The sequence below is a fragment of the Archocentrus centrarchus genome, chromosome 5, assembly GCF_007364275.1.
Source record: "Archocentrus centrarchus isolate MPI-CPG fArcCen1 chromosome 5, fArcCen1, whole genome shotgun sequence".
Classification (NCBI taxonomy): Eukaryota; Metazoa; Chordata; class Actinopteri; order Cichliformes; family Cichlidae; genus Archocentrus; species Archocentrus centrarchus.
In genome coordinates this window covers 10,497,334-10,524,652 of record NC_044350.1, presented here as the reverse complement: position 1 = coordinate 10,524,652, position 27,319 = coordinate 10,497,334, and the positions used below count along the sequence as shown (strand labels likewise).

At 41.7% G+C, this 27,319-nt stretch overlaps 4 protein-coding genes across 11 annotated transcripts in view; 1 reads left to right on the top strand and 3 right to left on the bottom strand.

The window, feature by feature from the left end:
- The window catches only part of rhobtb3 (Rho related BTB domain containing 3), a 32,122-nt gene extending 28,023 nt beyond the window's left edge, over positions 1 to 4,099 (bottom strand). The window contains exons 1-3 of the mRNA XM_030730244.1: positions 3,781 to 4,099; positions 3,191 to 3,422; positions 2,116 to 2,308 (exon numbers count right to left, since the gene is read on the bottom strand). Coding sequence (XP_030586104.1) covers positions 2,116 to 2,308; positions 3,191 to 3,422; positions 3,781 to 3,782 — 427 coding nt within the window. The 5' untranslated portion in view covers positions 3,783 to 4,099. The remainder of the gene's footprint in view (positions 1 to 2,115; positions 2,309 to 3,190; positions 3,423 to 3,780) is intronic.
- Positions 4,100 to 6,080: 1,981 nt separating this feature from the next.
- Positions 6,081 to 14,843, bottom strand: rfesd (Rieske (Fe-S) domain containing). 3 transcript variants are annotated; one of them, XM_030730331.1, is made up of 5 exons: positions 9,443 to 9,634; positions 8,398 to 8,558; positions 7,272 to 7,447; positions 7,049 to 7,083; positions 6,081 to 6,633 (listed from the first exon to the last, which is right to left on the bottom strand). In XM_030730331.1, exons 3-5 carry the CDS (start codon positions 7,426 to 7,428, stop codon positions 6,340 to 6,342), a joined length of 486 nt encoding a protein of 161 aa, XP_030586191.1. In that variant the 5' UTR covers positions 7,429 to 7,447; positions 8,398 to 8,558; positions 9,443 to 9,634; the 3' UTR covers positions 6,081 to 6,339. The 3 variants fall into 3 exon arrangements, with proteins under 3 accessions (XP_030586191.1, XP_030586189.1, XP_030586190.1); XM_030730329.1 differs by lacking the exons at positions 8,398 to 8,558; positions 9,443 to 9,634 and adding an exon at positions 14,758 to 14,843; XM_030730330.1 differs by lacking the exon at positions 8,398 to 8,558 and having other exon boundaries at positions 9,443 to 9,637.
- On the top strand, positions 9,804 to 13,916 carry nudt2 (nudix (nucleoside diphosphate linked moiety X)-type motif 2). 5 transcript variants are annotated; one of them, XM_030730333.1, is made up of 4 exons: positions 9,804 to 9,874; positions 10,988 to 11,031; positions 11,669 to 11,806; positions 11,904 to 13,915. In XM_030730333.1, exons 3-4 carry the CDS (start codon positions 11,680 to 11,682, stop codon positions 12,224 to 12,226), a joined length of 450 nt encoding a protein of 149 aa, XP_030586193.1. In that variant the 5' UTR covers positions 9,804 to 9,874; positions 10,988 to 11,031; positions 11,669 to 11,679; the 3' UTR covers positions 12,227 to 13,915. The 5 variants fall into 5 exon arrangements, with proteins under 5 accessions (XP_030586193.1, XP_030586192.1, XP_030586194.1 ...); XM_030730332.1 differs by having other exon boundaries at positions 10,985 to 11,031; positions 11,904 to 13,914; XM_030730335.1 differs by having other exon boundaries at positions 9,859 to 9,874; positions 10,985 to 11,031; positions 11,673 to 11,806.
- Positions 14,844 to 16,981: 2,138 nt separating the features above from the next.
- On the bottom strand, positions 16,982 to 26,501 carry ube2r2 (ubiquitin-conjugating enzyme E2R 2). Of its 2 annotated transcripts, none has more exons than XM_030729810.1 (6): positions 25,897 to 26,501; positions 25,346 to 25,537; positions 22,257 to 22,343; positions 21,999 to 22,096; positions 21,056 to 21,190; positions 16,982 to 20,945 (listed from the first exon to the last, which is right to left on the bottom strand). In XM_030729810.1, exons 2-6 carry the CDS (start codon positions 25,520 to 25,522, stop codon positions 20,660 to 20,662), a joined length of 783 nt encoding a protein of 260 aa, XP_030585670.1. In that variant the 5' UTR covers positions 25,523 to 25,537; positions 25,897 to 26,501; the 3' UTR covers positions 16,982 to 20,659. The 2 variants fall into 2 exon arrangements, with proteins under 2 accessions (XP_030585670.1, XP_030585671.1); XM_030729811.1 differs by having other exon boundaries at positions 25,346 to 25,534.
- Positions 26,502 to 27,319: the final 818 nt, after the last annotated feature.

Below are 27,319 nucleotides of genomic sequence, written 5' to 3'. Positions count from 1 at the left end.
CAGTATAAGACGGAGGCAATGTTTACTTTACACATAACACATATTAATATAACATTATGCTTTTTAAGAAGCATGAACCTAGTAAGGCACTACTAGATCCACTACTGAACCCCCACAGCACAGAGAAAGTGGAAAGAAGAAACACACCCTTCATAAAGGACAGCGGTGCACTGAAGGGCAAAATTTAACAGATTCTGAGAAACCACTAGATTTAAAGAGAGCCATAAACACACCTATTCCTCAGGTGACTGTAATTTGCATGATAAACACTCAGTCCATTCCCAGTTAGTCAGTGGGGCAAAGTATGCCAATACCTACAATAAAAGGGTTTAGAAAAACTTTACACATGAGCATGGAGAAACTACTAAATCACAAATAAACAGAAAAAAAATGCCCAATCTTCCTCCTGCCTTACATAATGCAAAAGTATTTTCTTAATGTGAAGAGTGGAACACAAAATACATTTTGCAAACTAAATCGCTACCACCACATGTGGTTTTTATGGCGTGGCCTCGCCCTTCTTCCTGATTCCTCAGTTCTTTCTCTGGGTAACTATGTAGACAACCAATCAGGATTTTTAAAAGGGAAAGCATGCATGTGTAATTTTGTTTTTTTAAAATATTACTGCTGCACAGCCTAGCCTCAGTTTCTTCACTAAGTTTATGTGGGTAAAAAAAAGAAATAAAAAATAAAGAGCGGGGGGGTGGGGTGGATTACTGTACAATAAGATCATATAGATGTGTAAAATCTGCAGTGGCACGTGGACTAGGACCAGCTGTACTGTGGCATGTGTGCACGGGGACCACAGAGACAGAATCAGACAGAAAATTAGAGGGATTATCTTGGAGGAGAAAAAAAAAAAAGACTAGAGCAAGGGCTGCACAAAGGAGGAGAGAGAAAGACTGAATCTGCGGGACGTACAGCCAAGTCCTGAGGCGCTGGATAAATCATATTGCTAATAACCTACAGGCGTGACACAGAGAAGATGCTAGGCTGAGTGTGTGTGAGTGAGTGAGTGATGAGTGAGTGAGTGAGTGTAAGGGTGGCAGCGGGAAAAGGAGTGCGTGTGTGCGAGCGTCTGACGGTGCTGTGACTTGGCATATCAGTGGTATGTTTGTGCGAGTGAGGGTGTGCATGCGTGCCCTTGGATAAATCTGTCTGCGCTCCTCCGTTCATCGCTGGTTTAATGGCTGCATTAATGCACGTACGTCAGTGCTCCCTGCCACAGCTGTGCCTTAGGTGGTCTAAAGTCAAGCGGCAGGAAGCCTTCAGAGCTCAGCCGTCATTCTCTGCAGTCACAGGGTGGGGGGTGCCATGAAACTACTCACAGCAGCCACTGAGGGAAAAAAAAAAAAAAAAAAAAAACACACACACACAAACAAAGGCTCTGGTCTACAGCTATCCACTCCCCCCTCGTCTTTCTCTCTTTTCAGCAAAGAGTCGACTTTCACTGTGATCACTCTGCTGCAGCGCTCTGACAGGATCTCAAAGTATGTTGAGTAGACAGGCTAAAAATACAACCTGGTGCATTTGGTGGGTTTGGTTACAGAATCCAGTTTTAAAAGGGGAGGGTCACTCACTGAAATGCCAGCACACATGTATGTTATGTTAATGCCTACTGTGTTAAGCGGCCTCCAGTAAGGCTCAAACCGAGTGCTCTACCCTGCTTGAGGGACACACTGCTATTCTGGTGCACTTTTTGCACCATGACAATGAACTCTTGTCTACAAGGAAGGCTTCTTTTGGAACTAAAAAGCCCCAAAGTTGATGTACTTCTTTGAAGTGTTTCCTGTGGGGAAGCATGTGAGCTGACAGCCTGAAGGCAGCCAAGAGGAGATTTAATCATGAGCATCCTCCTCATTGCTGTGTGGACACGCTAGAGGATACAAAACTCACTGAGTGATCTCCCTCGCACAGCAAGAAGAGCAGAACGCTGTCCTGAAACCAAAACCAACAGCTAAGGCAAGAGTAAGCGGACCTCAAATTACCAGGATATCCACTACAGTGACAGTTAATATACAGCAAAGAAAAACGGTTAGAGGGTTAGCAAGGCACTGATGGCAAAACTAACTTCAGTCCAGCTCTAACAAAAACACAGAACAAAGGTGTCCTCACCATTCAGCCGCGCTCCCACAGCAACAAGGATGACAGGAACACCCCAGTGCCTCAGGAGCGGGCGGAGTCTCGGAGCGTAGCCATTCCTGACCTGCTGGAAGGCCAGCTTGTCAGTGACTGAATATTTAATGACCAGGATGTCCGCCTGCTCAAGAACTTTCCGAACACTGGCCCAGTCGCTGTCCAATAAGTCCTAGGGAGGCAAGGAAAGGATGACATCTGTAAATGGAGGGAGGGCTGAGGAGGTCAGAGAAGTTAGCAAAGAAGCACACAGAGTTGTGTCTACACCTCTGCATTCACCATACCTCAGATAACCCTAACGCTTCCTCTTCTTTAAGTATAAATTCCTTTGTTTAGCTGGCTCTTGAGACTTTATCCTCCAGAGGATCTGTATGAGGCTAGCTGCTTTAAACCAACCCAATTCAACCCATTAGGAAAGAAAAACACTTTAGAAAGCTTTGAGTATTTTGAATTTGAAAAAAAGAAAAAAAAAAAAAGGCAGACAGAGAATTAGACACAGACTTCCACCAGCAACACCCCTGATGGAATAGACAGGCCTATAATAGGATGGATACAAAATCATAACAGTGCATATGCTATTAAGAACAAAAGTTCTTTCATCAGATTTTGTCTGCAGTGTATGTTAAAATAGCGTCCTAAGAATAGAGACGTTTTTATAAAGCCTGCAATCATTGCTGCAAGGCAAGGGCCCCTGGAAGCTGAAATGTTGTAAGCTGTGTCTTCTGAGAAACAGAAGCAGATTGAAAATTTAAACAGCATATAAGTGAAGTAACTTGTAGTTTCTCACAGTACTCTGGTAAAATGACACCATTTTTTTTTTTTTAATGATTCCCATCTTGGCTTTCTTCTGATTTGGCATGAAACCAGCTTAGGCGATCAAGAGGATGCAAATGTAGGGGGAAAGAGGCATAACAACACTGAAAATGGTTCTTTCAGATCACACTTCAAATGCATACAAACATGCACAAGCCACAGTCATAATGCAACAGCTGACTCATGCAGGTGTCTCTGTTTCTCTCAGTCTGCTCACTCAAATACACCACCTGTCTCTTACCCAGCTGGGACAATCCCGAACCACTACCGTGACATCTCCAAAGACACGTGAGGTGTACTCCATGAAGGCCGGGTTGTGCAGACTGCTTTCCAGGTCGCACGGTCCCACCATCGCTCCGTGACCCAGGTAGCTCCACAGCAACCCACCCTGTAGCTGCCCCTGCCCCAGCATCTCATCTCCTGGCCCGACTCCTCCGGGGCACTCGCTGCCCAGAGCCACGATATGGATGGACCTGCAAGCCAGACAACTCGTGGTTGAAAGCGAACGAAGGCACCACACAGGTAGATGATGATCAAATAGCACCCAGGCAGCGGAGGCTCCTCTCTTTGCACTGGACCTTATTATTCATGTCTCTCACGGAGACAGTGCATCACTGCTATGACACTGAAAAAGACTGAGAAGCTTGCCCAGGCCTTTATTATTACACCTGAGTGGGTTTAATGCTAGAATAAATCAGGCAGACAAATTATTTCCGTTATGTTTGTGTGTTTTCCAAGCAGCGATATATTGTCAACAAATAAATAAGACATGCAACCTGGAGCCCCATCCCCTTATAAGCCTTAATGAGTTGCAGCTCCAGAGGAACTTACATTGTGGTCGCCGCGGTTTTGTTCCCCTTGCGCTATGCTATGGAGCCCGTTTCCCTCTCACGGTGCGTCTCCACGCCAGTCTGCAGACAAGGCTCGCTTTTTTCCGCAATGAGCCGCGGCTCGGCTCCGTCGTTAATCCCTCTCATCGGTGGCTGGCCCCCCGGGAGCCCGGCTGTAGGGGGAGTTTCGCAGTCACGGGCATTTCCCCGTCTCGTTATTCATTCATAAAAGCGGAGTTCGATACCGTCCCGGACCGACCGCAGAGGCGCACCGGACAGCCCAGCCGGCGGAGGAGCAGCGGAGTGTGTAAACAGCAGCGCCCATGGACAGCCAGTGCGCTAACAGGCAAACAAGTTGTCAGTCGGTAGGAAACAATTAAGTACGGAGAGGGAGGGCAGCTTCGAGCCTCGGTGTCCAGACCGTGTGGGTGACGTCGGCGATGAAACAAAGTCTCGCTAGTAAAATAACAACCGGGGAGTGAGAGAGAGAGAGAGAGAGGAGAGAGGAGAGAGAGAGAGAGAGAGAGAGAGAGAGAGAGAGGCGGAATGAACTGTGAGTGGTCGCGCCTGACTCAGCAACACGCACGCGGGCATACACATAAAGAAGCGCACGCCAACACAGACACAAATAAACACTCACCCAGTTTTGTTTACTCGGACACAGTTTTACACCTTGTTGCCTTATCGCAGCTTTGCTCCCCCGGTACAGGCCAGCTACCATTCTGCTGCCCCTCACTGTCACTGAACTCAGCCATATGCAGTGACACAAAAGTTAATTGCCTCCAGCTAGAAGTACGGAGTGCAGTGTTAATGACAGTGATAACAATAATGACAACCAAAGTGAGCTAGTGAATGGCTATTTGCTGACACAGTGAAAACATTTAAATGCTTAAACCAGCTTTTTTTTTGGGGGGGGGGGGGGGGGGGGGGGGTAGATTAAGTCTCACTACCCCTCTTGGAAAAGCTGCAGGGCATCCACAAAGAACTCACAAGAAGAATAGCCTGACCCTTAAAGGCTTAATCACAGCCTCTTGGGTCATTCGCAGCCATTATGAATAATGCAAAACATAAAACCTGGGCTTGAGTTTGACTGCCCTACAACACTGAAAATCTGTGTCGCTTACATGCTCTCCTTCTGGTAGATACACTGGCCCTGCTAAGCACTTTCCCCCACACAGTCTGCTCTTTATCTTGACAAACAGCCCTCCACTTGACCTATTGCAAATGACCACCTGCAGATAGTGGGCACTGCCTTGTGTCAAGGTTTGACTATGCAATTAAACTGCATGTTCAGGCCCCTTGTTCCATGCAACCCATGGCTCTGTGTGTTTCTTGATTGTATTTGAAGAGTCACACAGGCAGCACTGAGAGTTTGCTGTGAGCCAGCTTCAGAGACCAGCATCATTCATGCACAGAGGGGCTCTATACTCCATAGCATTTGTGCTCTCAACTAATGTCACTGTCTTACAGTTTGAATACAGAAATGGAGAAATAATCTGAATGTGACAGGCTGTCTTGACCTCTTATATCAAATGGTTAAGAAATGCCATAACCTCATTCTTTTGCACTGCATGGAAAGTATAGGCACGACATGCATTAAATCACCACAGAAACTATATTAACAACCTTAGAAATGATACAAAATGCATGCAGCTAAATTTAAGTCTTCTGACATATGATGTTAAAATATATATATAATAACATTACATGGGTCTTCCCAGGTTTGTGAAAATTTCTATCCATCCATCCATCGTCTTTCACTTATTCAGTTAATGGTTGCAGCTGAGCTGGAGTCTATCACAGCTGTCACAGGGGAGAGGTGGGGTACATGGTTGCCAGTCTAATCTTTGTCTCTAGTTGGATGGAGAATTTGATCTAAATTAAAGCATCCACAACAAAAACCTATATTTCTATACAAAACATGCACTGGGAGACCCTCAGAAGCAGTAGAGCCAGAAAAGCCCCTGGTGTTGCTGCAACCTCTGGAATTTGCTACTTGGTTCTCAGCAAACTGAAAAAAAAATATGTGACAATATTCCCAGATACAGAAATCTATGCAGCCTTTGAGGCCATATGCTTTTTGAAGCCATTTTAAGGAATAAAGAGAGATGGATGTTACAAAAATCAAAACCCTTCTCCCCTCTAGGAGCTTATCAATGCTATTGATTCATTTGTTGTATGTGTAATACCCAAAGATTATCGGCTAACACTTGGATACCACTGTCCAATTTGAGAGGGAGGACGCAGAAATCAAAAGCCATGCATGGAAATGTTTATTTAGAGAAGTAGGCATTGCAGTCGAGAAACAGAGATCAATGTTAAATAGCAATGTGAATGTTTGACATAAAACATTTTCATGTAAACCATGACCCATGCAAACTTCTAAATACACTCAAAACTGATCAAAAAGAAGGCTATGCATTCAACTAATACTAAGTACTTATAAATTAGCCACTGAGTGCGTGTCATCACTAACAACCTCTCCATGCAGTCACCATACAATCATTTAGAGGAGCTCAGAGCAGACAAAAAGAGAACACTGAGATGCAATCTTCATCCATTACTGACAAGATGTTTTCTTCTCAGACGCCTCAGCTTTGGCTCTTTCTATCTTGCCCTTTTCTCCCTGGTAGTAGTCTGATTCAATCCAATCCGAGCGTTCGGAGAGCTTGACGTAAACCTCACCGTTGTTCTCCGTGACTGTGTGCGTTCTTTGCTTCACACCCTTGGAGTACCATCTGGGCACAGGTGGCTTTTCCCTGGGGTTTGTACCTCGGTATAAGCACTCCCCTTCGGCTAGAGTGAGCTTGTACTTGTGCTTCGGACAAATTATGCACAGCTTGCTATTAATTTCCTGCGTGTGGAAAGAAAGCAGGTAAATGGCATTGTGTGCATAGGGTAAGTCATTTTAGGCCCTTTGGCACTATAGCGTAAATGGAGTATCCTTCCCAGCCTCAGCCCAGCACTTGCCTTTAGTCATTTTGATGCAGATAGAAGAACATGTGAAATAAGGAATGAGATAAAAAAAAATTAATCTAAATTAACGCAAGGCAAGTTTATTTATATAGCGCCTTTCGAACGCTGCAGTCATTCAAGGTGCTATACAAGATAAAATTAAAACCAAAAATTAAAAAAGTACAGTCAACTGATTAGTTAAAAGCAGTAGTGACTAATAACTGTTTTTACCGTCTTTTTGAAAATAGCTAACATTAGAGAAAATCTGACCTGACCCTTTAATCTAAACCTTCAAATTCAAATGTAAACCTCACCTCAATGTCGCCATCCTGCAGGAGTCCTCCAGCATCTGCCAAGATGACATGGAATCAGTATGTTACAAAATAAACAAACGCACCAACAGTTTGCTGAATGGAAACACTTTCCAGATGATATGTGCTAAAATGTTCAATGATTTGTGAAATAAGGCAGCCCAGTGTTAAAAGTTCCATCGTATTTTCTCTCATAGCAGTGACTGCTTTGAGTACTTGCACTTACGGTAACAGTAAGAATCCATGGCATAGAAGACTCCCTGGTAATAGATAATTAGTATATCCCGATCCTCTATTGTTCTGAAAGACCGCTTTGCTTCCATAAGTTCATCCTTCTTGCCCACAAAATGAAGCCCTCCTTCAGTCTGCTCCTTCTCCTCCATGGATCTGCTAAATGCTGTTCTGAGGTCAAGAAGGTCACATCATAATTTGTCAATGTGTTAATCATGAAGGAGTACAAGACTTTCCATTACCAGTTCACAAGGTTGTGTGTATTTGGCCATCCATCAATGTCACATGTGCACCAAAGTGACTGTGGTATATTTTAGGGTAAAAACTTCCACTGAATCTTTGATATACACACACACACACACACACACACACACGCACACACACAAAAAAAGTGGGGGCTTTGGATTTGTCACTGGGATTATTGTGTTGGCACCTCACATCACAGTTGTCAGCTTAAATTAAGTCCAGAACACCTCGAGAACACTGAAGTAAGAACATTTCTTGGCACTGATCAGCTCTACTCCAAACACACCAAGACCTGCAGCTTTAAGCCCTATTCTCTGTCTTATGATTGTTAAACTTTATGTCAACATATCCATCTCAGTCGAGGAGATCGGGCTATTGTGCGTTCCCTAAACACAAGAGAACAGTAACTAAATGACCCACATGAAGTGGCACAAATTGTATGGGGAAAAAAAAAAAACTGACATAGATTCAACCATAATCATTTAACACAAGCACTGGTTATCCAGAGATCAGAATGCTACATCATCTCTATGTCTGATCTCCGTGTAAGGCAGCGTATACCAAAAATATCTGGATGCGAGTATGATTCATGTACATGTATAGTGGAGTGGAATAATGAGCCCTACGCCCAGGATGAGTAAGCACAGTAGTAGTAGCAGCGAAAGTCACATGCCCTGAAGCCTGTGGCTAAAGAACAGCCAGCTGATATGAGCAAGGAGCTACAGAACAGTGAAATATCAGGAACAATAAAAGTCTTCAAGTAATCCTTTAAGGACTTTCAGTACCTCTGCCCTGACTTTCTGTGTGCCTGTCTCTCCCTACATATGGTAGTTTGGCTTCAAAAATAACAAATTTTACTCCTGCTTTGGCCTTACCTTGAAAATCAGCCACCGTGTCTCCTCCGTCAAGCTGAACAACTGTACTGCTGATAGCTCAGGGTTGTGTAGGAAATGGGGGACCATCTCTCTTATCTCCAAACATGAGCTGTCTGTTGGTTGGCCCTATGTTTCTTATCTGCCTCTCACAGGCACAACAGCTACAGTGATTACAAAGAAATGTGTTCGTTTTACCATCAGCCTGTTGGTTTAATCTTACACTGGGTGAGATTTCAATCTATTTTTTTAATCCAGATGTTTAAATCAAACACACACACACACACACACACACACACACACACACACACACACACACACACATATATATATATATATATATATATATATATATATATATATATATATATATATATATATATATATATATATATATATATATATATATATATATATATATATATATATATATATATATATATGCATTTTTCATTTTAGTCTTTTAGTCCAATCCATTCACCTGCCTTGGGATCTCAAAAAGACTTTTTAAATTTTCAATCTTAATTATTATCTGCAAAGTCAGCAGCAATAGTGGTGGAAAGTGGCTCTACAAAATTAGAGGACGTTGCAATTATTCTGTTTCATGTTTACAACTTCTTGCAGAGGTTTAGATTTTTCATTGAAAAGAAATATATACTTTTATATACTCCATACATGCATTATGTACAATACATTATTGTAGATTAAATACCCACCATTGTATAAAGACATTACATTATAACACCATAAACAACAGCATAAATGATAATAGGAATCATTTATTGATATAATGCTATATTAACATTATTACTAAAGGTGTAACGGTTCACCCACCGTGGCCGGCCGGCATGTTTCTACTACTGTTTGTGTACACATTGTATTTTGACATAATTTAGTAATAAACACTTAGTAATAAATCAGGGGGCGAAAAAAAGACGGATATGCGTTAAAGAAATATTTTACGATATTTTATAGTTTTACTCAAGTGCCCTCAAACGCTCTGGCCGACGTTTTTCCAGTGAGTGCAGGCTCTAAGATCACCGTTTACCTCATGAAGCGTCCACGTCTATTTACTTTGGAGGAGGCTGCAAAACTTTATGAAGAGTCCGAAACGAGTCGACGAGACAGAGAAGCTCACTTCTGTCCGATGATCTGTCGGTAACCGCTATACTGCTGTTTGGGCCGCTGTTAACCCGGGTTGCTGAAACTTTATACGAGTTGGCTCTATGTTGTAGACGACTCGGACATTTAGCCAATAAACTCTCATACGATATGAGAATGTAATCAAACTCTTAACTATTAACTGTTTATTTTAGGACATTTGAGCCTAGCATTTATTTATTTATTTATATTTGGACTTGATTTGAACACTGTTCATATTTGGTGCTTTACAAACCGGAACTAACTGTGTCATTTTTCACGGAGCGCCCGGACCCATTTCTCGGCGCGCCGCTCTCTCTTCCTTGTCAAATCATTGACTGTGAGTACTTTTCTGATTTCTTGAAAATAAGTGACTTATATTTACGCCGTGCAGTCTGTGAGCATGTGGCGAAGAACAGAAGCGCGTCAGGTGGAGCAGAAACATCCACAGTGATAGCAGAAACCATAAAAGCGACGGTTGAAGCTCATTTTAGGTTTGATGTGTGATCTGGAAGCTAGCTCAGTCTGTGCTGTGATGAAGCCAGGAAATATCTTACCGTCGCTGCTGTGTTTTACAAGATAAATCTGTCAAATCTGCTACAGAATCAGTCGTTAACTGTGGTGCATGAGTTGTTTTTTTTTTTAATGTAAATATTAGTCTTCCTGTACTGCTTTGAAAGAATAAAAGTAGAACTGGGAAACCTGTACCCAGCCGGTTTAGTGTATTTAAAACACAATGAGAACTTTTTTCATGATTTATTTACGCATGTACAGTCATAAATGGTCCTATTATTGCCTTTCTTTGCAGCATGTAATTACTTGACTAACAAAACATGGGTGTGTATACACCTACTGGACACTTTATTAGGTACATTTTGATAATACTGAGTTGGACCCCATTTTGGTTTCAGAGCTGCCTTAATTCTACATGGCATAGATTCAACAAGGTGCTGGAAACATTCCTCCGAGATTTTGGTCCATTTTGATATAACAACATCACACATTTCCTGCAGATTTGTTGGTTGCACATCCATGATGTCAATCTCCTGTTCCACCACATCCCAAAGGAACTCTGTTGGGCTAAGGTCTGGTGACTGTGGAGGTCATCTGAGTACAGTGAACTCATTTTCATGTGAAAGAAACCAATGTGAGATTATTTGAGCTTTGTAACATGGTGTTATCCTGCTGGAAGCAACCATTAGAAGATGGCTACACTATGGTCATAAAGGGTTGGGCATAAAAAATATCTCCCGCACCATTACACCACCAGCAGCCTGAACTGTTGATACATGGATGGATCCATACTTTCATGTCATGTCAAATTTTGACCCTACCAACGAACGTTGCCACAGAAATTGAGACTTATCAGACCAGGCAGTGTTTTTACCGATCCTCAATTGTCCAATTTTGGTGAGCCCATGTGAATTGTAGTCTTTTTTCCTGTTCTTAGCAGACACCCGGTGTGGTCTCCTGCTATTTCAGCTCATCTGCTTCAAGGTTTGACATTTTGTGCATTCAGAGATGCTCTTCTGCATACTTTGGATGTAACAAGTGGTTATTTGAGTTACTGTTGCCTTCCTATCAGCTTAAAGCAGTCTAGTCATTCTCTTCTGACCTCTGGCATTAAGGCAGAGAACTGCAGCTCACTGGATATTTTCTCTGTAAACCCTAGAGATGGTTGTGTGGGAAAATCTCAGTAGAGCAGCAGTTTCTTAAATACTCAGACTAATCCATTTAGAACCAACAACAACGCCGTGTGTAGAGTCATTTAAGTCACCCTTTTTTTCCTCATTCTGATGCTTGCTTTGAACTTCATCTTGTCCTTGTCTACATTCCTAAATGCATTGTGTTGTTGTCATGGGATTGGTTAAATATTTGGGTTCATAAGCCGTTAAAAAATTTACCTACCAAAGTGGCCTGTGAATGTATAGAAATGCATGTACTTTTATTGAACATTTGTCTGTGTTTAATATTTGTGGGCATGTGCACATTAGTTTTTAGCGGAGTGCAGGGTGCATGAGTTTGTGGCTTTAAACTTGTTCTGTGTCTGCTGTTATAAAATGTCTTCCTCACCCAGTAGTCCTTAATTTTCTGGAAAACAGAACACAACATAATGCAAGAACTGTTTGTGCAGGAAGCAGGAAGATGGCACTACGTGCCTGTGGCTTTATAGTATTTCGCCGTCTAGCCGGCCGCATCCCTCCACCAGGCAACATCGAGTATCTCCTCCTGCAGACATCTTATGGGGAACACCACTGGACCCCACCCAAAGGTGTGTTTAACAAACAGTACACTGATTATTGGCTTTATTAGAGAAACTAATTAGATTATTAATGAGTCTGTTATTTTTTTAATAAATTTACCATCAGGTCATGTGGATCCAGGTGAGGATGACCTCACCACAGCTCTGAGAGAGACCAAGGAGGAGGCAGGGCTGGGGCCAGAGCATCTGCAGGTGATAGAAGGCTTTGTTCATGCATTACACTATGAGGTGAGAGGCAGACCCAAAGAGGTGCTGTACTGGTTGGCTGAGCTGAAGGACCCAGGAACTGCAGTGACTTTGTCTGATGAGCACTGGGACTACCGCTGGGCTCGGCTGGAAGAGGCCTGCGCTCTGGCCCGGTACAAAGACCTGCAGGACACTCTGAGAGCAGCACACAGGCACCTAGAGGTGCATCAGGGCAAACGGTGATGTGTCACAGTGCAGATTATTATAAAGGAGAGGATTATAGATGGGAAGTAACTTCCTGCTGGTATGTGGGACCCTACCTTTTTCTGGAAGACCATCTATTGTGAAAACACTGCTTCTAATTACTTTAACTGAATGAGTATGGCTTTCCCTGCCTCGCCTTTCTTTAAATGCTTTGTCTCCAGAATCTTATCTAAGAGGTAGATTTCCTTCTGGCCAAAAAATCAGGGAGGAAATAAAATCAGCAGTTGAACACTTATGACAGCACAAAAATATGACTGTCATGTGTAATGGTATTAAATATATAAAATGATATGTTTTTGAATGTAACTAAACTGTAACTCATACTCAGAGCAGAAAGACAAGGTCAAGGAGAGTCCCACATGAGTAATCGAGAATTTTAAGTGGAGAATATGTTTTAGACAAAATAAAGTTTTCTCTTATCTTTGATACTTCCTTAGCTCTACATCATTTCTGAATGGATTTTGTTAAAGCATGTATTACAAAGATGTGATGGGATAGTGGGCTAAAAATAGAACAGTCAAATGAAACAGTAATGATAAAAATAAACTGTAAACAGTAGATGCTGCCACATGGTGGGGACAAACACTTTTTCTTTTTTTTATAAAGCTGCACATTTGGTATCGCAGGCATGAAACACTGGATTACAGCAGCACACGTTACAGGAACTGTAAGTTCAGTCACAGCTGTAAAACATTGTTTTTATGGAAATTGCTGCAAATATTGGATACCAATTTATTATGACGTATATCTGGATGTATTGGTCATAGCTTGTACATAAGATACTGGCAGTGATTCACAATAAATGTACTCAAATATGTCTTTTAATAGTCTTATTGGAGTTTTATGTATGTACATGATTGTGTATGTATGAGTGTGTGTTGATAATTGTCATCAGTGGTAAACCGAAGACAATTTTTCACTAATGTGGACAATAAAGTGATTCTTGATATAAGGTAAATATAAGGGTAACCATATTTTTGAATGATCTACTAGCACAGGGATCCAGACCAAATCCAGGCCTCGAAGGCCGGTGGCCTGCAGGTTTTAGATGTGTCCCTGATCCAACACACCTGAATCAAATTGCTGAATTACCTCCTCAGTATGCAGTCAAGTTTTCCAGAGTCCTGCTAATGACTTCTATATTTGACTCAGGTGTGTCAAATATGTCGAGGCCTGGATTTGAGGATCCCTGTACTAGCACAATGTAAGGCAACGATGTGCAAACAGATCTTGTTATAAGGATGTGGCTGATTTTACCAGGTTTCATTTATTTGTATTGTCTGTCCTTTAATATGGTAAAGCTGTTTACTGCGAAAAGATAAAAGCAAAGTCGTTTGAAACAGAACAGCAACAGCTTTCCAACATTGGTATTATGACAATAAGTTCTACTTTAAAGATAATAGCTTTAAAAAAATAAAAACTGGATGCAATTATATTTTTTCCAAAGTGTGCGTTTTCTTAAAAGAAAATGCGAGTATTAAGTCAAAAAAACATTCATCCTCTTTGCTCTTCTGTATAAGAGCAGTTACACAGTCTGCTCTGGATTTCATGCTGCAGGAATATTTTATCAGCCTTTGCTGAAAGGATAAAATGAGTCTTTAAGAAAACAAATGTGTGCCTTCAACTCATAAAGCAGAATGGGAGCACTTATGGTTTTAATTAACTGTCATCTGTCATTATAAAGACACAAACGGGCAATGTCAGTGAACATGTAAATGGAGGTCACAGAAAGTTTCAAGAGCATATATATCTACCTAAATATACTAAGAAATAAAACACTCAGAAAAAGATCAGTAATTCACTCTGTTCTTTTGCCAAAAAAAAAATAAAAGATGGCTTTAAATTAGCTTCATGACTAAACATTAACAGTGAAGTATGCTACTCTTTGACTTCTTTTTTATGATATGGCATTTCCTAATATCTATACGTTATAATTAGGTAATTATAATGTAGTTCCCTAGTTTGTGTTTTGATAGAGACAGAATATGCTAGAAAGACTGTTAAAAAAAAAAAAAAAAGCAATGCAACAGCATAGGATTTGCATTAATTTGGTTTGTGTCCTGAGTGGTTAGGACACCAACTGATCTCAGATCAACCCCATGTTTTACATTTGGTCATCAAGAGTCAGTTCAGGCACTTAATTAGCATTGTATAATTTATCACGAATCATTTACTGGTATGATTAATTATAGAGTTTGTATACGTTGTCCATCGCTTTGTGTTTCAGTTTTAGTATTCATTTCTACCTCCACAGCAATCTTATGAGCTGAAAAGAACAGAACAAAATTAGGAACATCCTGTGAGAGATGCTGAATAGCTGGTCAATGCATTTGTTACTTCTAGGCTTTCTTATTATCAGAGGGTTTGAAAAGCTCCCTGAAAAGACTTGAGTTGATCCAAAACACCAGAGCAAGAGTTCTAAGAAGGATAACAAAGGGAGGATATATTTTCCCCATATTAACTTCTTTGTATTGGCTCACTAATAAATCAATCCATTTTCTGCTGCTTACCTGGATCCAAATTGCAGGGGCATCAGTGTAAGCAGAGATGCCCAGACTACCTCTCTGCAGTCACTTCTTTGCGGTCTTCAGGGGCGTTCCACTGTTGCTGAGAAATGTAGTCTCTCTAGCATGTCCTGGATCTTCCCCAAGGTCTCTTCCTGGTAGTACATGCCAGAAACACCTCGCTTACAAGGTGCCCAGGGGGCATCCTAGCCAGAACACCAAATCACCTGAAGAAGCTCCTTTTGATAAAGAGAAGTAGCAGCTCTACTCTGAGTCCCTCCCAAATGACTCCTCCCCCCAGTCTCTAAGGCTGAGCCCAGACACCCTTCAGGCAAAATTCATTTCTGCCGCTTGTTTTCTGCGATCTTATTTGTTTGGTCACTACCCAGAGCTCATGGGCATAGATGTGGGTAGATGAACAGCTGGACTTTCCAGTACCTTGCAGAGGATTCAGCCAAGACAGCCCCACAACATCCAGGGCCCTGAGGAACTCAGGGTGAATCTCATCCATCCCAGGGACCCGGTCACCTAGCAGCTATTTTATTATCTCCGTGACGTCAGCCACAGTGATGGACTTCGCCAGCTTTGATTCTAGTCTACCTTATGCTTGTACATACAGGCACTGAACCAGGGGGACACAAGAATTATATATCAAGAATTTAAAATCCTTCTCTTTGCATATAAAGCCTGGATTGAGCAGGGCCAATCATGTCTTAAAGACCATGTTGTACAATTTCATCCCAACAGAGCACTTCACAGACTGCAAGCTTACTTGCAGTAAGCTTGCAGTTTGGGGTGGCTGTAGCTCAGTAGGTAGAGCAGGTCACCTACTGATCAGAAGGTCAGTGGTTCAATTCCTGGCTACTGCTGGCTGCATGCCAATGTATCCTTGGGCAAGATACTTAACCCCAAGTTGCTCTCCGACCGTTCTGTCGGAGTATGAATGTGAGTGAATGTTACATAATTAAAAAAGCACTTAGCTTAGTTAATTAATCATGGAAGTGCTTGTATGAATGAGTGTGCATGGGTAAATGTAAAAACGTGTTGTATAAGCGCTTTGAGTGCTCATATCTGAGTAGAAAAGCGCTATATAAGAACTAGTCCATTTACCATTTACTTGTGGCTCCTACAGTTTCCAAAAGTGGAATGGGAGGCAGAGCCTTCAGCTATCAGCCTTCTCTCCTCTAAAACCAGCTCCTAGTTTGGATTCAGGAGACAGACCCTCTCTACTTTTAAAATTAGGCTTAAAACTTTCCTTTTTGATAAAGTTTATAATTAGGACTGGATCAAGTGACCTGAATCATCCCTTAGTAATGCTGTTTTGGGGGAGCTTACACTGAACACTACTCCTCTACTCCCCTCTTTTCACTCCCCGTGTTCTGATATGTCACTGCAGCATGCAGCCTGCTGCCTCGGTTAGAATAATATCTGAAAGGTCTGGGTTCGATTCCACCTTGGCCCAGGCCTCTCCCTCTGTGTGGAGTTTGCATGTTCTCCCCGTGCCATTTTCTCCCACATTCCAAAGACATGCACTTACTGGGGTTAGGTTAATTGGCTACTTTAAATTGCCCATAGGTGTGAATGTGAGTGTGAAAGGTTGTTTGTCTCTCTGTGTTGGCCCTGCAATAGTGACCTGTTCAGGGTGTACCCTGCCTCTTGCCCTGTGACAGCTGGGATAGGCTCCAGTCCCCCCCCGCAACCCTGAACAGGATGAGCGGAAGTGAATGGATGGGTGGACTGCAGCATGTAACTAACTTGAATTCACTTTCTTCCCCACTTTTGCTAAAGTGCTGCTCATGGGGAATTGTGTGCTCAATGGGGTTTTCTGATATTGCAGGGCCTTTATGTTACTATATAACCCACCTTGAGACAACTGTTGTTGTGAACTAGCCATTTATAAATAAAATGTTAATTAAAAAAAGAAAAGAAAAATCCTGCTGAAACATGCCTTTCTAAAAACTATGCCCTTGTTACTCCGGATACTCCGTACCCCGAATTGTGATTGTCTACATGTTACTAAAGAGAGTGTAATCCATTTTCAAAGTGTGGAGGCAGAAATCAACATCTGAACAAATGAAACCCTAATTAACTGCATGGCTAGCCATAACTAGAACAATTTATTTCTGTAATGTAGGCAAGCCAAACATGTATGATCCTAAACGGACTCAGAATCCACATTAGTTTAATAATAACCACATCTGTTGTTCAAATAAGGTGAAAAACCGTTCAGTAGGCTTTGATGACATACTGTTTTATTTCTTAAGATTTTCAAACTTAACCACCATTACTGTCCATTTGCATATCACTCCTAATTTTAGTCAAAAATCAAACTTGCTGTGTTGTCTGTTTTCCGTGACATGTGGGCTTAGCAGCAACAGAGATCTGAGCCATATTGGAAACAACCCAACAAGCGAATTTTCTTTTCCTTTTTTTTTCTCTTCTTTTTAACAATAGAAACTTTGAGTGACATTTGCATCCTGACAAACACAAAATGAGGTGGGGGAAAATGAAATAAGATGAAGCCAACAAAGACAGCATAAACATCAATAGGTTTGGACACACTGTGGCAGCATTGTGGACAGCTCATGTGCGACCATGCGATCGCCTCAGGGTGACCTCGCTGTGTCGGCCCACGCTTTAGAAAATACACGTTTGTGATTCACACTCACCTGCACACAGAATAAATGAAGGATTGATTTCATTCAGTTTTGTATTCAACTGTGTGTGGATGATGGGCCACGGCCCATTTTAATTAATCATTTCTTTCTCTTTTTTCTTTTTTAATTAAAAGTCCGTGGCCTCCTCAGCATTTCGCCACCTGCCCTCAGGATAAAAACAAGGCATACGTTTTATTTAAGAAGTGGAGAGTTGTAATACTGAAGAACATTCAAATTGATCATCAAATTGCTATCAGAAGGGCTACTCTAAATCTATTCTTTTCTCTAATGTGGATTCAAATTTCTAGATTTTGGGTGGAAGGCAAAAAACTTGGCTTTAAAGCAATCGTGACATTTTGCGAAATGTACTTATTTGCTTTCTTGCTGAGTCTAAGACTAGAAGATTGATACAACGGCTTCAGGAAGTCACGTCTCCTGATCAAAACAGAGTCCCACATATAAACCAGGTAAAACCACAAAGAGTTCATTTTGCATTTCTTAAAGATGTTTTGTTAAATAAACAAACAAAAAAAATTAATATGCTCTGATTCAAGTCCCAAATTTAGACACTGATATCAATCCTCGAATCTGACCTCAGCATCAGAAAGTGTGCATTTCCCCAAAATGGGCAGCTGTTTCTTTACCAGACACACAAGATTGGTGCTTTCCATTGTTTACTACTGATCTTACTTCTTTCTATATGGTAACAGATGGGCGAAAAGGTGACCACAACAAGAAAAGTTCAGAATCTCCATCATATTTCCACGTCTTCTTGTGCCACAATATCAGATCCATTAAAAGTCTTTAGGAGTGAATTTTGTTTGTCCCCATTCTCAACAGAATCCAGTCTCTGTGAGCCTCCAGAGCACAGGGCCAGGAGAAAATATTTCACTCCTCTGGCTTCACATTGAAATCCAAAAGGTGTCCCTTTAAGAGTCTACTCAATCTGTATTAAATCCATTACATGCAGCCATTCCTCCGTAGTCTTTAAAATGAATGGTTGTGGGGCTGGCCTTGTTTTCCTTGGCATAAAATCCATCCATTGGAGCCACAACCCCAGCGCTCCACTGCATTCATCGGGCAACAGATTCTTAAAATGTAGCTCCAAATGTGCGTTTTACTTGATGTAGCACAAGTAATTAGTCACATGATGTTGTTCAGTGTGTTGGGTTTTTTTTTTTTAATCAGTCAAATCCTCCAGAAACAGCACTGAGACAAAGTGCATACACACTGAATGGTTCATCAACTGGACTACTGAAACAAGGAAAACCCTGACATCATAGTCAATATGAATACTAAAGGTAAATATACACACAGACACGCACACACACACACACACACACACACACACACACGGATAACAGGCAATCAGTGTCGTATTCATTCAAATGCAAATGTGTATCCAAGCTGCATGTTGATCTTGTCCCTGTCGATAAACAAGATTCTGGATGTGGTGTGGCACAGTAACAACATCCAGTTTTCACTAAGTTGCAATGAGGCATGAGCTGGGAGTCACAGGGCAAAAAAAAAAAAAGAAAAAAAAGAAGAAACGGAACATTTTCACATATATCGCAAAATAAGGCGAGCATTGCGTTGGGGACAAAGAGATGCATTTTGATTTTTTTTATCCAACCAAGAACAAAACAACTTAAAGGACTCCAATCTGAACTAACAGCAACATTCAGCCATTTGTAAATGCTAAAAGTGGGATTGGAGACTTTCAGAGCAATCTTAGCCCTCTAATAAGACCAAGTGAGATATAAAGAAAAAGGAGGCGGAGGTGAAGCAGGTGTATCTTAAGATTCTCTTTGCTTTTTCCTCTCTCAGTGAAAGTCTGTTGAGGCCCTGAGGTTTACGAGGCAGAGAGAGGTGCAGGAGGTGACGCAAGAACACTCCCCCCTACCCTTAATGAAATAACGGTGTGATCATGAGGAAGAAATGGTGAAGGTGTACCCAAGAAGGTGGAACGCCAGAGCCTGTGTTTGCACGTTTAGGTTGATTGCATCAAAGTTGAACAGGCAGGCGTTAACAACAGAGATATTCTGCCGGGGGGGGGGGGGGGGGGGGGGGGGGGGGGGGGGGATGAACAACGGCGACGGGACAAACCGACCAGCTCCTCGACTGGCTAATGAGCCAAAGGGGTAAGTGTCCATTAACCAGACTGTGTGAGCCATCTGAGAAAATACAAGTGAAGAGAGTGTCGGCCAAAGAAACAGAAAAACAGCAACAATGAAAGACAGTGGATGGATCCAACCTTTCTTTCAACACAAAACCAAACACTCTGTCATGGAGCTGGCCAACAACAGTGGAGTTCAAGAGACCACCACATGGACTATTTGTTTTCATCATTTATCAAAGCTAAAACAATTTGTTTACTTACACTTACAACTTTCGAGTAAAGTTTTAATATTATTCAAAATCAATACAAGTATTCTTTTAGCTTTGGGAGATGTGCATCAGTAAATAATGATATACTGTATATGGTAGGATTCAAATATGAATATATGTGTACTCGTACTACACAGTAATATTTATGTCATTGCCGCTTCAGGCTAAACTGATTTTCCTAAAGCCAAGGTGTTGTAATCCAAACCAGGTAGAGACTCTGACAAACCACTCCATTAATGACAAAATGTCCGGTTTAGCGTGGACAACACTAAACTTAAGGGCTGCAACCAAGCAACATAAAGTAAGGTATGTGAGCAACTGTTTGAATGACAGTGTGATACAACAAGGCATCTTCCACTTTGTAGCCATGACATGATTGAACACATGCTAACAATAGAGAAGTACTCTAATGTTCAAGTCTGCTGACACAGGCCATCTTTGTGGCTTACTGTATATTAATGTGGAAAAGGCTCAACCCTCAAACTCTTCAATGGCACAGTGAATGTGAAATATATCATCAAATCATAAACACTCTCCGGATACTCTCAACCAGTGCTGGAGTAATAAATCATTTGTTGCCACGCAGAGTGCAAGCTGTAATTAAGGCAAACGGTAGAAACACCAAATTCTGCTTTCAGCGAGAACTGTAGCGACAACGTTTGGCTGAAGCATCAGACAGCATCAGAGGAATATTATTTGACTCAACGTTTGTAGTAGTTTAATAAATGATGAAAAGTTTTTGGCAGTAGTCTTTTGACCCCATTGTATGTGCAAACATATACACATACACACAGACAGACACACTGAAAAAATAAAAGATGAAGGGTGGTGGAGTTGGCAGGAAGGAGTTATCATCCAGATCATCACGAGTCTTCGTTGCCGGAGTCGTCCTGGTTGTCGTAACATCTGGTGGACGTCCCGCCATCCTCCACGCTGCCGATCCCCCCGGCTTCACCTACGGACTCCATCTCGCTTTCGTCCTCCTCCTCGTCCTCCTCTTCCATGTCGTCATCATAGAGGTCATCGTAGAGAAGGTCTGAACTGCGGTCCTGAGAAGGAACCCGGGTCTGGATGCAGTACTCGGCCAGCGTGGTCGGCACCTTGACGCCATCACGCTCAGCCTCTGCTGCTGTTGACATTACTTGCTTCCTGTGAGCAAACAGGGAGATGGTGTATTAGGTTTTTTTTCTCCATGTTGCATGAAATACATTTCTCAAAAATAGCTACAGAGTGCATTCATTTGTAAATGCACATAATACCTGATAATCTCTGCATACTCCTTATCCTTGCCTTTGCTGTCCCTCCACTTGCGAAACATAACTGAGGCATCCACGTTGGCTGGGGAGAAGGTGTTTGGCTCATTGAGCAGAGAGATCACACTAAGCAGGATGGTCCTGATCATTACACACACACACACACACACACACACACACACAGAGAAAATGAGGACACTCTAATAGCAGATGCCGTCGTCATATGAAAGGAAACCTCTACACAGGCTTTTTGAAACCTTAGAAGCTGTATCCCAGCCTCAGACAGAGGCGTTACCTCACCTCTTTCCCCCTCGTGGCTCAATTACACGCTACACCCAATCTGCTCAGGTTTTCAAACACAGACTCAGCACTTTGACTCAACTCGGCGTTTCTCGCTGACATACTAAATTTAGCAGAAATTCAGAAAGCTACCCTACAGTGATGTCTACCTCATCAGATGGAACACAGAACAAAGAAATGGCAGAAGATAACTATATGCAATTTTTAAATTGATTTAAGAAAATTAAATAAGACTCAGATCTGATTTTTGTAGCACAAAAATATCTAATGAAATGGAACCCCACATAGTTTGGTTGGAAATTTGAGTGTTTAGCTAGCTGCTCCTAGCAGCAGCATTTTTACCCTCGAACTGCTAGTTTTTGGCAGCAATTAGGAACTGAGAGGTCAAATGAGTCCACTTCCATCTTGTTCACAACACAGAATTTTTCACGTTCAAACACGCAGTATTCAAACAGCACTGTCAAGTGACATTACTTGAGGTGGTCCATCAGGCTTCACGCAGCTCCCGCTGGCACTAAAATATGCTTTAAACAATTCTTTTCATGCTTGTACATGTAGGAGTAGCACTTTCCTATAAACAGACTTAAAGGTGTAAAATTACTGAAGGTTCTCAAGTGATCCTGGAGCACAAAGTGCACTTAGAAATTACCTGACATTCTGGGTGGGGTTCCACCTTTCAGAGGGAAGCTCCCCGCTCTGAGGATCATCAACAGGGGGGTGTAAGATGGAGATGCAGACATCTCCATTCTGAAGGGGCAGACCAAAAGACACAGTATAATATTTGCTGTGAACAAACAAAGGTGGCAGCACCTTTAAATGACTGCTGCCTCAATTTTTATTTTATTTTTTTTAATTCTATAAATGCCAAACTGGAAACACAAAAGTATGAAAATACTTCATGACAGACCTCATAGATGTTGGGGTGCCACATCTTGGTGAGGAAGCGAAAGGTCGGTGGGGAGTATGGGTAGTCAACTGGGAACTTGATGTGAGCCTGGAAGAACAAACAGAAGCTGAGGCTCAACATATTTTACAGACACCAATGCTTGACTTCAATTACTTGTAACCAAGCTCCACCACTGTGACTGACAGGCGGTATTAGGTGCTTGGTTTCTGCCAAACACGGCGCTGTGTATTATGGTCACACAACTGCAGTTTGGTCTTGTCTATTCACAGGTAATTGTTCCAAAAGTCTTGTGGTTTGTTCAGATGCAACTTTGCAAACCTAAGTCATGCTGCCATGTTCCTTTTGGAGAGTAGAGGTTCCTTGCAACCCTTCCAAGCAGACCATAGTTGTTTAGTCTTCTTCTAGTTGTACCGTCATGAACTTTAACATGCTGATTGAGGACAGTAGAGTCCGAGATGGAGCTCTTGGGTTTTATGTTTCTCTGAGTATTGCATGATCTGAACTTGGGGGGAATTTGCTGGGACATCCACTTCTGAATGCACCAGACCAGCGAACTGCCAAAATTTCTGCTTTTATAGAGATGGTTACACTTTCTGATGATCAGTTAATCAAGAGCATTTCATCAGCAGCACTAGGCTGCTATTAGCAGCCAGGGCTCTTAATTCTTATGAAAGCAGTGATGTTGTTAGTTTCTCACAGGACTTCTGAGAAACCTTCTTTTTTGCATGCCTGTAAAATATCATTAAAGGATTCAGGCAATCCAAGGAAATCTCTGTATGTAAGGAGAAAGGCTGAAAAATCAGTACTGAATGTTGAGTGCTGAGTGATATACATAAGCTTTGGAGAAACACACATGGAAGGGTCTTGCTTATTTCAGCAGGCCAAATGCCAAAGCACATTTTTTTCCTCTTTTAATTTTTTTGCCACAGTGGCTTTATTTGCAGTGGAGGAGAGACAGGAAATTGGGGAAAGATACGGGAGGAAGACATGCAGACAGGTTGGCAACAGGCCAGGACTTGAGCCTGCGCCGCCCGCACTGCACCACGGAATATGTACGTGGTCGCCAGTTTTAACCACTAAGCCACCCAGGCGCCCACCAAAGCACATTCTGCTTACATTACAACAGCATAACTTCAGGAAGGGTGCTAAACCAGTCTGTTATTAGTCCACCAGTTGAAACCATTTTGGGCATTAGGATACAATAAAGTTTAGCAGTTGAAATCCTGTATCAAGTTCCTGTTTTTACTTACATTTTAAACCGCAACCCAGCTTTTTCTGGACGCTGGGCTATATTCAACCACAAAGTTGCTTCCTCTACCCTATTATTTCAAACACATCCTATCAGCGAAATAGTTACATTCTGCCATACCTACAATTACACTGAATCAGCTGATACCGTATTATCATCACCTTCAAATTAATTTCACGACGACATAACATCAGGTGCTTCTGGCTCTGTGTTTTCTTAAAGTATTATCTGAGTAAAAGGGTGGTAGGTTTGGGTGTGTATAACACCACACTAGTGCTCACTGAACTGCTTGCCAGTCTGATAGGACTATCATTACTCCACAGCTAGTTATTACGCTACTGCAACTGTGGGACATCAAAGTCACAGACGTCACGGCACACTGGCAAACATAAGTTAACAGATCAATGTTGAAGTAAAGTGAAACATCTAGTTGCTTTTGTGGCATTTTTCTCTCCATCAGCTTTTCGTCACTGATCTAATCTGTCCATTACAAGTTTCCTCCAGAACCTTTCTGGTTTGTCTTTTTTACTGTGCCTGCATCACGTAACGTACTTTTGCACACCCAAATGTGAGGGCAATCAACACAGCACAGCCAATTCAGTGAAACAATCAAAGCCTTTGTATGTGATGCCCATTAAATGAAAGCTGCTGCTTGACTTCAAATCCAAACACCTTTCACTTTACTCTTAGCATACTTACAGGGGACACTGCAGATATGCCAAAATGTGTATGGTATGTGCTACAGGAATCATGCAGGGTTCAGCAGCAAAAACAAAGATACACAGATACAGCAATATCATACTACACTACACTTCACTTCACTTTTACCAGTTTTTCATTAAATAAAGGTTAGTTGCACCCATGCTGAAGGGTAACAGTCGGGGCATTCCTGTAATATGCAAGTCATTTATTAATGTGAGTGTCCCAGGGTAGGCACTAGCTGCCTGAGTACTCAAATAACAGTTAGTATACATGTCTCTTTTAAATAGGGAAGTCCCAATTTCCTGTTTACTAGCTGCTGAATAGACTGGAAAATCTGCCCAGTGTTCACTCTTACTTGTGGCATCTAATCCTGACATTGGATTAGAGATGATTCCTCGAATTTCTGTGACTAAAGACATATCATTCAGGAGGATGTTTAGCAAATTGGAGCACAACAAAACAAATGTAAATGAATTTCAGATTACTCACTTTAGCAATATATAACATAAAAAAAACATATCAGTAATGGCCAGTTAAAAGAGCACTACCTGCTCTGTCTCATTCTGGCATTCCCAGTAGGCTACAGCATCAACTGCATTGCCTCAACTTGAATGTTATGCTGCAACTTGAACGTTACGCTGCTTTCTAAATGTTTCACCGAATATGTAACATATGTATGATGAGTCTAATCATGTGCCCTCTCTCTCTTACTCTCTCTCTGTGCTGAGGTGCCATTTATATCAGTCTCATAGCTAAAAATAGCAAGCACAACCATCTTACAGTGAGGTGGGTGAGGGCTGGGCGAGGAGAATGGAGGGACAGGATAGAATGACTGAAAATGAATAAAATATAAAAATGTCTAAATATTCTTAGCCCATCAGAGGCCAACCACACTTGAATTACAGTTTCAAGGAAGTGCAACAAGTCTCAGTCTGAAACTTGTACAGATTAATTACAGCTGTCTTCAAAGTTGTAGCAACCCCCTACATGTATTTTATTAACACAAAAATCTAGCCAATAATAAAGATGATCCCTAAACATATTTATTGCATGATTTTCTGCTAATGAACAGCTTCACATGTATTCTTTGGTATGACATGACTTTTCTGAACATGTACACTAGAAGTGACTGTCCCACCTTAAAGTAGCCTCCCTCATACAGGGTATTGGGGGGACCGAAGATGGCCACTTCCCAGTTGTAGAGGTCAGACTCCTCCACCAGAGTGATGCGGAAGCCCTCCACTGGCTGCTCCTGCAGAGACTTCAGCTCCATCATGAGGGCCTTCTGGGAACTAGGGGTTGCCTGGTGGGCCATGTTATTTCCACTCTTCTGACACCAGTTAGCACGGATCAGTGAGAGGAAGAAGGAATTGTGGAGTGGACAAAAATATCACAGGCTTAAATGACACTGTCAAGAATCTATTCACTTTTCATGCATTTTTAAACTTCATGATTAGTTTGAGTCTACTCAGTAAACACCTGCAGTGTCTCAGCTTAAGAGACTTTCAACCAAAAACGAGAAGCAAAACAACGAAACAAAAAACTGGCAAACTAAACGGTACAGAAAAAACAAACTCAAAAACAATCAGGAAATGTGGCCTGCAAAGCCAGATTTTGTCAGCGGTTTGGCTCGCAGGCCCTTTATAGGGGGGAAGGTTGGGGGGGGCTAAGTTAACAGAAAGTGTTTACCTCTGTCTCCTTGCACTGTAATGTGTGTTCGCTTCCTTACAGCTGAGCCCTGCAGGGTAAACTCATTGGCTGTCCATGCTAACCTGGCTATGCCTTGACAACGACACAGTGACAGTAGCAGTGGATATTTTTCCTGCTAAAGCCTATGGCTGCTCCTCGTGTTGTGTTTCCGAAATTCTTTGTGTGCCAGTGTTGACAGTTGACATGGAGCAAATATCAGTAAAAGTCACGGTCTCCTGCGGATCATTCTTGGGTTTAAAACAGGATTCTGGCTCTCCCTGCCATGCCTCCGTGCTGCTGGTTCGGTTCGGACAGGCGTCCAGCTGATCTCTGCTTGTTTATGTTTGTTTATCTGCTCTCTGGCAGTCTCAACTTCTCCACACGTCAGCTAAACCCCTACCGAGCAACTTCGTTCAAATAGACCAGGTTTTCCTGCTCTCTGTCGTCCCCTTCGGCACAGTCATAGTGTAAAAGACTGAAAAATTCGAGCCCGCGATCGCTAAAAGGACAGTAAGCGAAAGATTTATACTCGCAAATTACAGTGGATTTAATCGATTTTTATTTTCCTCCCATCGATGCTTCCGGCTATCATTGCGCGTGTCTGAAAGAACGTAAAGCGCGTATCTGAACGTGACGTGCGCGCACTCGATGCTAAGAAAAAAATAATAATATAGCTTACATTTTCGTTTGCATAACATTTTTATGTTTTAGATGCCAAAAACGAACATAGTTGAATAATATGTTATTATTTTTTTTATGTAAGTTGGCTACATTTTTGCTTTAATTTTTCTCTTTTAAATAATAAATATCTACAGTTCACCTCATACATGCATATAATATATTTCAGACATTACTGATTCTGTGATTTTCACTTAAGTTGCGTCTACTTCCAATCCTTTAATATATTGCCATTATATATAAGGATGTGATGCAAAGTCCTTGGTTAGTTAGGCTGCATATATTCATGAGATCACGATTTTTTTTTTTTTCCAGTCAACGTCCTTCACTGGAAATTCGTCTGATTCGTGCTTCGTCTGATCATCTAGATCAGATCATCTAGATAATTAATTTGCTTGTATTGGTAAATAGGCTTACGAAAAATAAATAACGTATTTTGCAAGTATCTTTATGACTCTACGTTATTGTACGTATACTCTGTGTCCTACATTATAATCAGTCCTTTTTGGCCCCTTGAAATAGAACTGTTGTGTTATTTTTATTGCAGTTTCTGTTGTCCTCTTGGACAGATCTATCTCGAAAAAGACATTTTTAATGTCAATGAGACTGTTTACCTGGCAAAATAAAGGATATACAAAAACTACTTTGCCAAAAACTGATTACAGCTTTCACCTTGTGACAAGAATGTTCTTTCTGACTAAAAATGAGATATTCACGAGAGACATGTATGACACATATTTGATAG

What these genes read in the sequence shown, in the direction of transcription:
- nudt2 (XM_030730336.1), top strand. Translation starts at nt 11,680, where the DNA reads ATGGCACTACGTGCCTGTGGCTTTATAGTATTTCGCCGTCTAGCCGGC. An exon ending in CCACTGGACCCCACCCAAAG is followed by an intron (nt 11,807 to 11,903) that starts GTGTGTTTAACA and finishes ATTTACCATCAG; the next exon opens with GTCATGTGGATCCAGGTGAG.
- ube2r2 (XM_030729810.1), bottom strand. Translation starts at nt 25,522, where the DNA reads ATGGCCCACCAGGCAACCCCTAGTTCCCAGAAGGCCCTCATGATGGAG. An exon ending in GGCACCCCAACATCTATGAG is followed by an intron (nt 22,097 to 22,256) that starts GTCTGTCATGAA and finishes CTGCCCCTTCAG; the next exon opens with AATGGAGATGTCTGCATCTC. An exon ending in AACCCCACCCAGAATGTCAG is followed by an intron (nt 21,191 to 21,998) that starts GTAATTTCTAAG and finishes TGTAATGATCAG; the next exon opens with GACCATCCTGCTTAGTGTGA.
- rfesd (XM_030730329.1), bottom strand. Translation starts at nt 14,780, where the DNA reads ATGCCCCTGCAATTTGGATCCAG. An exon ending in CCCCTGCAATTTGGATCCAG is followed by an intron (nt 7,448 to 14,757) that starts GTAAGCAGCAGA and finishes TCTTGACCTCAG; the next exon opens with AACAGCATTTAGCAGATCCA. An exon ending in CATGGATTCTTACTGTTACC is followed by an intron (nt 7,084 to 7,271) that starts GTAAGTGCAAGT and finishes TCATCTTGGCAG; the next exon opens with ATGCTGGAGGACTCCTGCAG.